Genomic DNA, 13685 nt, shown 5'->3' on the forward strand with positions numbered 1-13685 from the left:
GCAGAATGAGAAATAGCATAGGAAAAATTCCTGCTGATGTTTTAACTAAATGAACTTTAATGTTACTCCAACTATGACAACTTAATCCCAAGCAATACTACTAAAACAACTGGCAGTTAAAATGTAAAACTTTCTTAATATAAAACTTACTTAACCATAATCAGTAAGGGAATCAGCTACTTCTATATATCAGTAAAATAACATTAAAACCTCTAGATAGTAGAAGTCTATATTAAAATAAAGGATCTACAAAATCTTTTTGAAAAAGTAGCAAAAACTAAAATTAAAAAATAGCAATTAAAAAAAATCAACTCCAATTACTCTAAAATCCTTCTAATCACTCAACAGCTACCTTCATTTATATCACAAGATTGGTCATTTCTACTGCCATTCTCTAGCAAAAATGAACACAGGAGACAGGAATTAAACTGATGCTTGGAACTTTGGAACACTGAAGCTTTTCAAGAAAAATAAAAAAGATCTTCTCAAAGTGGCAAAGCCTATCCAGGCAAGGAAAAGAAACAAAAGAAAGAGATGTCAGCCACTGTAGGCTACCCACAGAAACAGCTTCCCTGACAAAAGTCTATATTTAATTTATTCTAAGAGAAGAAAAATATAGGGGAAAAAAAAGGAAAAAGAGAGAACCAAAAAGCCACAGCCCTTATAGAGCAAAGTATAATTTATCAACCATATATAAGATTCAAACACAAAATATACTTAGAGAAAGTGCTGAAATTATTTTATTGGCAGACAATAAGTCAAAAAAAAAAAAAAAGAGTGAGAGAGAGAAAGAGAGATCAAGTGAGCATCTACCTTACCCATGTAACATAACAAAGAGGGTTTTTAATTGCTAGTACAGGTAACTTAACAACTCAGCTAACATTTAGTTGGGTAAAATAGGTAGAAGTAGAAATGTCTTTTAGTCTCTTATCTAAATGTTTCCCTTCCTTACATTCCCCCTGCAGCTCAAAGGTACTGAATCTCAACCAAGTTAAGCACACCCTTTCCATTAAAAATAGGAGGGTCTGGCACCTTAACTTTAAAACAAATAAGAAAATGTGATGAAGTAGTATATTACTTCTTTGAATGTTAAGGCATTCTTATATGTATTAAAGATGAAATTTTATCACAGAATTAAATTTAAATTTTCAATTTCAAAACTGCTATATTTAATTTTTGTTTCAGCTTTAGTGTAAATTTTATTGGTTTATGAAAGAAAGTTTCTAGGTAACCGAAGTATCCAGGGACCACCCTAAAGACCTTACCTATCTGCCTTTCCCAAAGTTCTCTAAAAATAACGTAATCCAGAAGCGATATTTTCCACATCTAACTTCTAAGGAAAGCAGTATTTCTTCTGAATAACTGGTATGCTTCTATCTTGTGTCTTATCAATAGTATGAACAATAGTGTTTCCCTCTTTGGTAAGACAACCAGAAATACCAAACCCAAATCTACAGTTTTCCCATAGTAACTGCAGTAACTTAATAGTGCATGCTCACTATCCTTTGCTTTTTCACTCTTCATGCTAATTTCATTAGTTACTTTTCAAAACTGTTGACTAATAAAATTCTAAAACCAATTTCAAATCCTTTTTTAAACAAATCAGATAATAAAAACCAGCAAAAAATAACTAACATCCTCTCTCTTATAAAGTAATCAAGATTTAGTGCTTGACAGAAAAGCAGGGGTAGTGAGCAAGTACTTGCTAAGTGACCATGGCTAACAGAGCTCCGGTTCTAACTGAAAAGATTAAAGTAATTAAAGTATATTCTATCTACCCCAATTTCCTAAACTAACCTTTGAAAAGATTTCCCTTTATAACTTCTTTTCTTTCTTTATAATGCTATAAGTGATAAAGCATCTTTCCTATCACTAGAGAAAAATTTTAGGGGATATGATTGCCTCAAAACAAACATGGCAAAAGTACAGCTTGCTCCCTCAGCAGCTGTGGAGTGCACTGTTCCTGTCATCGCACTGTCACTGATTATATTCTCTGAGACCTGAGCAGCAACAACAGGTAAAACAGATGTTGTAAATACTGTTTTGTGACTGGCAGATGGAGATGCTTCTTACCCTGTCATCAAATGCAGCGTTCTAGTGTCAGCTGGGTAGCTATTCTGGACTCTAGAAAGGCAATGGCTTCCCTACCAGCTCTTTTACAGGTGCCTTTTCCATTCCTGAGTGGTGTATACTTACTACTCCAAAGACAGGTCTTTTTTTTTTCTGGGGGGAAAGAGGATGCAAATCATTTTATAATAAGTGTTTTTATATGAGTTCTACAATAGTGTGGCTGAAAAAGCAATGTAATTTCACCAACTACTCATCTTGTGCAATGGGAAGTTATAGAAGCAATTCAGAGATTCCCTAAATTCTTCCAAAAGCATTTCCTTTTCTCTTTCCTGAGTTGGAAAGATTCTGAACCAATGATAATTGGAACCAAAAATATGTCTAAAGATAAGCCTCCTTTCTCAACCCTTCTAATCCCTTAAAGCACTGGTTCTTAGGCGTTAGCCTGGTCAGAATCACCTGGCACACTAGTTAAAACACAAACTGCAGGACTATATCCCCAGTTTCGGATTCAGTAGATCTAAGCCAATGCATGGGAATTTGAATTTCTTTTTTTTCTTTCTTTCAAGATTTTATTTAAATTCTAGTTAGTTAACATACAGCATAGTATTAATTTCAGGCGTAGAATTTAGTGATTCATCACTTGCATAGAACACCCAGCGCTCATTACAACAAGTGCCCTCCTTAACATCCATTACCCATTTACCCCATCCCCCCACCACCTCCCCTACAGCAACCCTCAGTTTGTTCTCTATTGTTCAGAGTCTATGATGGTTTGCCTTCCTGTTATTATCTTATTTTTTTCTAACAAGTTTCCAGGTGATGTTGATGCTGCCTGTCAGGAAAACACACTTTGAGAATTGCTGCCTTAAGGCAATGTTATACATCTAGAGGAGCTAAAATACCATCTTGACTAAAATAAAGTTATAATAAAGTTTTGGCACCCTACCCCAAAACAGAGAATCATGATACAATCCAATGCTATCTGAACTTTGAAAAAAAAAGTGCCCTCAAATGTAATTGACAATACTTAATATAAATGTTACTGGGCACAATGAAGTAAAATACTAAAAGCCTTTTACAATGATAAGTAATAATAATAAGTAATCCTATTTGTCTAAGGAAATAATTCAAAGGAAAATAAACTTATCTGTGCCAAAATATTCACTCAACATTATTTATGATCTCAAAAGCTGGAAATTGTACAAATGCTGAACAACTAGAAAACAATCATGCAAACTATAGAATACTGAGTAAATGGAGTATTACCTGACCATAAAAATGACAGAAAGTGAAGCATATCATATGTGGGAAAGTGGAGACAAAGTACTTAAATGAAAAAAGTAAACACAAAACTGATCACAACATGTTTACTGATAAAAAACTAAGGTAACCTCAGTAGACGCAGTATTTATTTAAAGTGAAGGAAAGAGGTATTTAAAACACTATATTTTTATACGATACTCTACAACAGTCTAAAGCAGTCTCTGGTCTAAGGATTATAGCAACCACCTAACATACTAAGATTACATTTAATATTTATGAAGTATTTTTAAAACAACATTAAAAGTAGGAAAATGGTTAAAATTTATTTAGAATTCTCAGATGATACCTCTTTAAAACTAGTTTGAAGAAAGGAAACAGTAACTTACTATATTGGGCAGAGCTAGTAAAATTTCTTGAACCAAATGTGCAGTGGTAAAAGAGAAATTATAATTAGGAAAAAAACGGATTAATCTAAGAAAAATCTGTTGAAAAAATTAATCCAATAACATGGGAAAAATATAGCTGTTAGAAATATCAACTTTTAAAGTACAAAACTTACTGTTTTGATTCATTGTGACAGACTTCCAAGGTTGGGTCATTATAAATAAAAGCAGCTTCTAAATCATTTATCCTTACTCGATATATTCTACACTGCTTGCTGTTCAACTTGATTCTATTCAAGTTTGCAACTGTGGGAAATATAGTCAGTTCCACAAACCCCTGCAAAGAAAAGAATAATAACTTCATTATAATTAAGACTGGTAGGTTTTAGAATATATTTTTTTGATTTCTACTACTTACATTTACTTATACTTTTATTTCTACTATTTATACTACACTTCAGAAAGAGAATCTCAAGTAGCTATATACATACAAAAGCTCTCCATCTATCTTCATTTCAAACATTATTGTCCTAATGAATGATCAGGTGTGAATTATAAATACTTCTCATTATCAGTGAAATTTAGACCTTCTGCTAGAAGAAAAGTAAAAGGACTCACTACTCTCAAATTCAAGAATTTCCAGACAGACTGGAACTCAAACAGGGAAGAAGGGGGGGGGGAATGACAACAGAAAGAGAACCAAAACCAGGTTGGTGATTGAAAGAACATGGCTCTCCAAAAGGGGAATCAAGTGGGAAAGATGAGCCACTAGAACATGGCATCTATGTCCAGTGACTTTACTATCATGGGTAAAAAAAACTGATGTACTCAAATGTGAAATACGGGACGGCATGAAACAGTAGCATTTCAGGGGCTGCACAGTGAACAGGAAAATTTCAAAAGCTGCAACGGGAAGAGCTAAGATGAAATGAGGCAGCAACCATAGAGGACTAAAGTATAACAATCATAATGGCTACTATTTAGTAAGCAGTACTATATGCCAGACATTACACTAGATGCTTTCATTATATTCTCTCTAACCCCACTAACTGAAAAAAAGTACTACTTTACACTTTTCACAGATAAGTTAATAAAGTTAAGAAAATCATATAATTAGTAAGTGGAGTACGGACATTCAAATCCACATCTAAATGATTCCAATGGAGTCCTACTATGCTGTGTTTCTCTTACAAGGTTTTAAATATTATGCAAGAAATTTTTTATAACATTCAGCACAACTGCTCAAAAGTCTAGAGATTCTGCAGCCTCATTCCCTCTAATTCCCAAATAAGAAGAGAGCCATACATCCTTAAATTATACTATCTACACAGAGCTATGTGGTAGCAAATGAGAACAGAAAGAACAGAAGCCAAAATACTGTTGACGAAAGCTGTGTTTAAAGGTGTAAACTATTAGCAATTGGAGGGGAAAAGACCAAAATTCTCTTAACCTATCAGCAATCCAATGACCAATCTATATAAACAAGCTTGGATCAGCTCAAAGACAGCAAGCAGAATCAAGACAACAGCAAAAGTGAACTATAATAGAAAAGATTATGAAAAGTGCTTTAAGTCAATAGTTAGCTATATGGCTGGGACATAAGAATAGGATTTGGCTTTCTAGACTAAGGTTAACAATGACAGAACAGTGAATGGAATGTATTTCATGAAGATAGGGAAAGCCCAGTCTCCTTGTATCATCAGGTCTCTGACACCACCTAGAGCCCTAACCTGTATTTGTCTGCAACATTCAGATCCATTAACTTCCACAAGCCTCCAATCCCTATCATCTTTGACCACTGGCATTATTGCAAGCCCCCCTGGTCACCTAAGCTCTCACTTGGTCTCTTCTCCCTCTTGCTCCTTGTTCCCTCCCAACCACTTCACAGCTGACCATCCTCCTATCCTGTTCTAAATAATCTCTCTCATGCCATTCAACTTTTTCAAAAACTCCTTCTATACCTTCTACCTTTAGATAAAATGTCTCTTGAAATCCCTTTGACAAGAAGTTACTTATTCTTTCATCCACTATAAATTATGAGAGGAGAAAACAGGAGACTTCTTGGTTTCAAATGCTACTATAGACCACTTGTAGGATTTTATATAGCATATGCTATAAAAGCAAGGGCAGTATCATGTCATCATTAAATGTATAAGTTTTCTGAAGGTAGCCTGCCTGCATTCAAATCCAAGCTCTACCACTTAATGAGTGTATGATCTTGGGTTAGTTATTCTAGCTCTGTCTTTTCCTCATCTGTAAAACAGGAATAAGGACACTACCTGCCTTTTGGTGGTCTGACAACTGGGCAATTTAATACAATGGAAAGCATGTAAAATCATAGTAGACATCTAATAAATGCCTAAGAAATGTTTTTAATTATTCTTTTCTACTTCTTTTCCCATATGTTCATGCCATACAGGTGCACCACCCTCTATTCCTCTTCATTCATATCTCCCAAATTCCTCAACATTCACTGAAGGCTCATACTCTCCATTTCTAACCCACCTCTGCCATGACTCTACATGATGTGAATGTAGATATACCTGATCCATGCAGTAACACTGCTTCAAAGTTTCTTGACCTTAATTCCTACAATCTTCACTTCTATTACAGGACAACAATCAAGACAACACTCCAAAAGATACATCATCACTGCTCATAATTACTCCCATGGTGACACTTTAAACTTGAGTGCCCACAATGCTTATCCTTCTGCCCCTCTTCTTAGTTCTCTCCCAGTCTTCCTGGTCAACCGCATGAAGTCCTCCTCTTCCTTGACCTCCTTCAGTTTCTTACACAATCCTTCTCCATTTATTCAATATACTTAATTTCAACCACTCTTCTGCCAACTACCAATTCTCTTGCCTTCCTGCTGCATATAGCTATCTTTCCCTACTGTTCAAGAGTGATCCTTCCATTGGTCCACTGGAGGCCATACTCTACAGTAGTTCTATAACTACCCTCTCCTATAAGTACAATCCCCCCTTACAGGATTTTTTCCTGTGCCTGCAAACATGTACAAGTCTCACACATCATTCCTTAAAATCTTGAGATCTATGTCACACTCAAATGAACTAATTTTTGCCCTTTACCTGGAGGTATCATATCTTGATTCTGAAATGACAATTCCAAGAGTCCCAAAACCTCACCAGTCTACTAGTCATACTGAAAGTCTTTGGAGGTCAAGTACTAAAGGGGGTAACAGCCCAAGGCTTTTTCAGAGTAGGACTCATGCTCATCTCCCCAGTCCCTGAACATAGTAGTATATATTTTAGTAATTGACAAATCCCCATACTTGTTCTCTAACCAGCACAGTGAGGACTATTATGGAAGGGCTAAGACAGTAAATCAAAGCAACTAGATATCCCTTGGAGAACTGCAGAGATTCATGCCATCAGATATTTGAAAGATGCCTACTACATCTTCATTTAACTCAATTATTTGGCCAATACAGAAGTAGAGTAGGTTTTGGAGAATGATGTTGAATTATCACAAACCTGACAATCACAACCAGTTTCAGATGTAGTATTTTTACTGCAGCAAATCAGCATAGCTCTTGGTAACTAGTATTGAAAGGATTTATCAAACAAATGCTCCCCCCCGCCCCAATTCTTATCAGAAAAAAAAAAAAAAATCAGACACAGGTTTTCTTCAAAACAGCAGAACCCCTTCACTGTCACCTAATAACTAAAAGCTATACCAATTCTCCTGTTCAATCAAAACATAGTCCAAAAGTCCCTTGATTCCAAGATAGCCCATAAAGAATTGTACTAGTATATTATATTAATAACATTATGCTAACTGGACCTGGCAAGAAGGGAAGAGGAAGTTCTCCAAATGCTTTAATAAAAAACATATGGATGGCAGAGAATGCAGGTTAAATCGCATCAAAGTTCAGGGGCCTATCACATTAATAAAGCTTCTAAGGTCCCAGTATTCTGAGGCATATGAAAATACTCCTTTCCAAAGAAAGATAAGTTGCTTCATTTTGTACTGCCCACCAAGGTGGGGAAGGGGAGGAAGAAGGGACACAAAACGTAGTGGGCTTCTTTGAATTCTGGAGGCAATATATACATCTGGGCATACTGCTTACTAGGCAACCTATTAAGTTGTCACCTTTGAGAGGCGTCCAGACCAAGAAAAGCTCCTGCAGCACGTCCAGGCTGTGGTTCAAGCTGCCCCGACACTTGGGCCTTATGACTCAGCAAATCCAATGGCATTGGAAATGTCCATGGCAGACAGAAGTACTCTATAGACTCTGGCTTTTTCCAGTAGAGTGAAAGTGCAAATTCCTGAAGTTTGAGAGGAAGGCCACAGACTCTTCTGTCACCAACTACATTCCATTTGCAAAGCAACTACTGGTTTGCTACTAGACCCTTCAGTAGAAACTCAACACATGACCATGGGACTCCCAAAGACTGTTACCTGAAATGACCGTGATGAAATAGAGAGTGCTATAAGGCTCTGAAAAATAAAACTGGGCATGTGCAGCAGTTTTCCACTTTTAAATGGAGACAACACATCTGAGCCAGGCCCAAGCAGGTTCATAAAGTACAGGCAACAGCATCAGCAGTGCTCAGAATCCAATAAGACTTCCTCCCACTGCTTCTCTACCTCTCCCTCAATCTACACTTATGGTCTCATGGAGAGTTCCCTATGCTCAGCTAACAGGATAAAGCACAAGCTTGAATTAGGAGTAAGCACAGAGGATGCTACTACCAGCTGGAAGTGGAAAGGAAAAGCCATCAGGAGTGGAAGAAGTTCTACAGCCAGCAGAACACTGGGAAATAGTTCTGGCTATACACTCTTTGTAGAAGTAGAGATATCCTGAAGTATACAACTACACTGATCCATGGGCAATTGCTAATGGTTTGGTCAGGACCTTGGTAAGAACAAAACTAAAAGATTGAAAACAGGAAGATGGTAGGAGAAGTGTATGGATGGATTTCTCAGAACGGGTACAATGTAAAAATATCCATGTTGTTATCACATCAATGACCATTAGGGGGTATCCACAGCAGAAAGGACCACCCAAAACCAACTAGCAAGATACAGTAGATATTGCAGACTCTTTCCCTAGTCACCCTACCCAATGTACAAAGTGGTCATAGTGACAGAATGGAAGCTCATGAGCCCAACAATATAGACCTCCCCCCACCAAGGATGATCTGGCTACCCACTGCTGAGTGCCCACTACTAATAGCACAGGATCATACTAAGCATCCAATAAGGTATTGGGAGGACCAGTCACTTGGTAGGATAATGACCCTGAGACAGCTCACATCAAGAACATATTTGTCCCTACAAGAGCAGACATATTCTAGATTTTCCCTCCCAAACCATAACATATTTATAGAAAACCTTATATATCATTGTAATATCTCTACATGCCTCTAACTAATTTTACAGGGAAGTGTGGTGATGGGCTCTTACACACAAAATTTACTGGTTTTATCTTGTTCAAGCACTGGCATGATTGACTGCTGAAGGCTCAGTTACTGCATCAATTGAGAGACCTCCAACAGGATGCTATTTTAACTAGTGGACAATATATAGGGTCATCTTTCCATAGCCAAAATAGATCTGCAAACCAAAAGATAAAAGTTGGAGTGACTGTTCTCACTATTATACCAAAAAAAACCACTGAAGGAATCCTTGCTGTCTTTGTGACCTTGTGTTCAGTATGACTGGCCAGTAGAAAAATGCATCCACCAGGGCACATAGTCATGGTTCCATTACACTGGAAGCTGAGACTGTCCCTTGACCACTTCGGGTTCCTCATGCCACTAAACCATCAGGCAGAGTAAGAGGTCACTATACTGACTGGAATGACTAATCCCAATTATCAAACAGAAACTCAGGTTCTGCTATACAGTAAGGACAACAATTATATCTGCAGTCCAAAGGGATTCACGGAATGCCTCTTAGGCTCACCTGACCAATAGTCCTAATCAATGGAAAAGTGCACAACCCAACAAAGACAGGACAAGCAAGGATGCAGTTCCTACAGGAATGAAGGTCTAGGTCAAACCAACGAAATGCCAGAAGGAAAAGGAAAAATGGAATGGGAGGAAGAATAAGGAAGCTGTGTTTATCAACTTTGGCCTTGACACCAGCTAAAGAAAGCAGGGGCTGCAGCAATTAAGCTTCACATTCTCTTATCATTTTTCTTTTCACTATTTCGGATGAAAGATACTGGTGGTAGCTAATACTTTAGGTGGGAGTAGAGCTGAGCTGCCATATCCCTACGTGAACTCATGGGGTGAGGGACTGGCAAACTTCCTAAAGGGTCAGGCAGTAAATTGGCTTTGTGGGCCACACAGCCTCCGTCACAGGTACTCAACTCTTTCAGCATAGCTCCAAAGCACTTTAGACAATATATAAATAAGCAGGTGTGGATGTACTGCAATAAAACTTGTTACGAAAATAGGTAGTCAGCCATGGTCAACCTCTGCAACAGTGGATAAGACTTCATTCGGTTTCCTGTGTTGGGAACGCTAACTTTTCATCTCAACAAAAAACAAGAAAGAATGGTTTGGGGGCAACTGGGTAAACTATTCTAGATAGTCTCCTTTTGACCCTCCTAATGCACTCTCCATTCTATACCCCAGGAGTTACATTAACTGGCCACTAGGCCTTTAGCTTCCGGTTGGGGTGGTCAAATGGGAAACATGAGGAGAAAACCGGAGCAGAAGGAAAGTGAGCTCATTACATCTATGCTTTCATGTTCCCTGCTGCCCAGCTGAGGGAGGCAGTAGCTTCATTTTTCCACCAAAAGCCACACCTCCTATAAGGTGACTCTTTCCCACAGCTACTATAGTCTATTATACTGTAGTAAACTCTGCCTTTCCTCTTTCACATTTAGAAGTGTTAACTGTTCCTTGTTGCTAACCTAGTGTGCCCCACCATCTCTTGGTTTCTCTTAACCCTGTTTGTTCTAAATAGTCCTTTTATAACTTTCCCTCAATTAACCTGTATGAATACGCTGCTTATTTCCTTCTAGGACCCTAATCCATTCAACATTAAACCAATTTTTTTTAAGTGGGAAATCCCCAATCATTCACAACTCCTTCCTAACATTCTTAGTAAGAATCATCTGTAATTCCTTCCCATCTATTATTTCGTCAGGGGCAGAGGAGGTAGAGAGGGGGAAAAACAGACAGAAAGGAGCTGCAGGTGACTCTAGGGTCATCCTTGATTAAAAAATGGCTCCATCACTTGCTAGCTTTATGCCCTGAAGAAAGGTACTTAGTCGCCAGTCTTTTAGCTGCTTTAATTTTAAAAATTAGGATGAAAATAGTGTCTACTTCATGGGGTTATTGTGACTAAGTGAGGTAACACACATAAAACCTTAGAAATGTCTCATACATAGAATATAATCAATAAACATTCACTGTAATTCAGTCATTCATGTCAACTCTATTTCTATATCACTTTCATTAATGTTATCTTCATTCAGGGCTTCATCATTTCTCCCCCAAGATTATTACAATAGCTTCTTAACTAAACTCCCTAATTCTCATATCTTCCCTACCCAATTAATACAACATAACACATCTAAAATATCCTTCCATGAAGTACAAGGTAAATACAGTTGACCCTTGAACAACATAGGTTTGAAATGCACGGGCCCACTTATATGTGGATTTTTTCCTAATACAGGGCAGTACTATAAATGTATTTTCTCTTCCTTATGATTTTCTTAGTAACACATTCTTTCCCTACCTTACTGTATTACAAGAATACAGCATACAATAAACATGCAAAATACGCATTAATTGATTGTTCACGTTACTGGTAACACTTCTGGTCAAGTGTAGGATATTAGCAGTTAAGTTTTTGGGAAATCAAAAGTTATACCCATATTTTTGACTGTGCAGGGAGTCGGGACCCCTAGCCTACATTGTTCAAGGGTCAGCCATAATCATATGCAGGGAATGTTGATAGAGAAATTCCTTAATAAGGAGATGGGACTTAGTGAACCTTGTTCAAGGATTCTAAGGTTCCTATAATAGGTTTACATTTTTAAATTTTATTTATTTTATTTATTTACTTTTTTATTTTATTTGTTTTTTATACAGCTCATCTTGAGTCAACATGTGCACACAGGGGTAACAGTTCCAGAGGGAAGTTCATGCCATCAGCACCCCTGCCACTCCGCAAAAAACAACAACAAAAAAAAACAAAACAAAAATAAAGACAGCTAAGATTTTGTCTCTTTAATACAGGTCCCCCCAAATTAAGTACTCGCAGCCAAGGACTGTCCCAGAATGGATTACATATGCAATCTATACATATCAAAGGGAAGGAGTGGTGTTTATTAGATTTCAAACACCCTACCTAAACCTTTACAAAGCAATGCTCCTAAACCAGGTCAGCCAAGAATTGGAAAACAAAATTGGCCTCTTAGCAGCCAAGTTAAGTCAGTGAGAGCACTAACTTTAATTTTTTTCACAGAAGAAATTTCACCGTAGGCTTATTCTTGTTTCGTGCTCAATTCTAAAATGTTTGGTAATACAGACTTTCATATTCCACAACAGATTAAAGAGACTAAAATGTTAATCCAGAAACCAACCAAACAAACAAACAAAAAAAAAGAGAGACAGAGAGAGACTGAGAGAGAAAGAAGGGAGACTTGAGGCAGTCAGTATACCAGCAAGGCTATGCACCTTGGAGTCACACAGATCTGAATTCTAAATCTTACCTATTCTTGAAACGTAGTCATCTGGAAGGGAAAGTTTCTAAATACTGTAAAGGGTGTTTGAACTTGTTACTGCTTATAATTGTTGATAATACACTTACCACAACAGATTTTCTCTGGAAGTTTATGTTGTTGATGCAGACGACCTGATGGGTTGTATATTAAAAAAGAAAAAGGAAATACTGCTATTATTAAATAAAAACATAATTCTATCAAAGTACAAAGAAGTAGTTCTAGGCAGCTAACAATCATACTTTATCTTTTATTTTACAGTCCTCTTAATTAAGGTAATTGCATGTTTTAAATTAAGTAACAGCCACGAAAACAGATTTCTTTGTATAAAAATACGGCTAGGTACTTTAAGAAAAACACTTATTCACCCGCAAGGGACATTACATCTGTCGAATAATACTGCCATTCAAAACCATACATACTGTCCTACAAACGGCATTTCCATCACAGTGAGTGGGCTCTAGTTTCCCACTAGATTTCCCAGGCTCACCAAGGCAGCTTCAAGCAATCACAAAATACAATTAATAAAACCAAAAGCTAGAAAAGGAAAGGAATACGAAAAAATACTTATAATTTATATGGCCTTGGGCTTTCAAAGCCCTTGTCTCCTTTCTTCCTGTTCATTCTGGCGGGCTCTAAACCAGTTGGCGGCATGAAGCGCTCCCACCGAGCTTGGCTTCCCGGTTTCCCGGGGGGCTGCGGGGTATTACCAGCCTCCGGCACCTCCCACTACCCGCTCCCCCACGCTCCCAACAGTCATGCCCCGCGGCCAGGGCTCCCTCGGCGCCCACACCCCGCCAGGGCCTCAAACTTGTTCCCGCGATTCGGCTCCTTTTAGCCGTCTCCGGCGAGCTTGTCACGAAGATGCTCCTCTCCTCAACCGCCCAAAGCCACAGACAGCGGACATCTTTCCTGTCACCTCTGACCTCCGACGTCGGCGGAAGTGGGACGGCGGCGAGGGCGGGAGCCGGAAGTTTTGCCAGTGGGTGGGGCTTGCACGATAACATTGGGGGTTTTGCCTTTGCTTTTCCATTCGCGTGTACTGGGAGACAGACAGCTGTTAAAATTTAGGAAATACATAGTGGTTTGCGAAGAGCGGGGCGGGGAGTTAGTGGCGGTCTTAGTAACCAGGGATACGTGAAACCAGGAGAAGGGGGGTTCCGCTGGTTTGCTGTGTGAACGGACAGCATGAACTCACTGGGCACCAATGATTGAAGCCGTGAAACATGTAATTAGACCCCAGAGGGTCTAACTCA

The 13685-nt window shown here is 38.2% G+C and overlaps 1 protein-coding gene across 4 annotated transcripts in view; it reads right to left on the reverse strand.

Moving 5' to 3' along the window:
• Positions 1-13651, reverse strand: part of TAF2 (TATA-box binding protein associated factor 2) — an 87221-nt gene extending 73570 nt beyond the window's left edge. For 3 of the 4 annotated variants that reach the window (XM_057307849.1, XM_057307848.1, XM_057307847.1), the window contains exons 1-3: positions 13000-13651; positions 12519-12572; positions 3893-4053 (exon numbers count right to left, since the gene is read on the reverse strand). In XM_057307849.1, coding sequence (XP_057163832.1) covers positions 3893-4053; positions 12519-12572; positions 13000-13083 — 299 coding nt within the window. In that variant the 5' untranslated portion in view covers positions 13084-13651. The remainder of the gene's footprint in view (positions 1-3892; positions 4054-12518; positions 12573-12999) is intronic. The other variant, XM_057307850.1, reaches the window with a different exon arrangement.
• Between the last annotated feature and the right edge of the window lie 34 nt (positions 13652-13685).

The sequence above is a fragment of the Ursus arctos genome, unplaced genomic scaffold (genome assembly GCF_023065955.2).
Source record: "Ursus arctos isolate Adak ecotype North America unplaced genomic scaffold, UrsArc2.0 scaffold_6, whole genome shotgun sequence".
NCBI classification, from domain to species: domain Eukaryota; kingdom Metazoa; phylum Chordata; class Mammalia; order Carnivora; family Ursidae; genus Ursus; species Ursus arctos.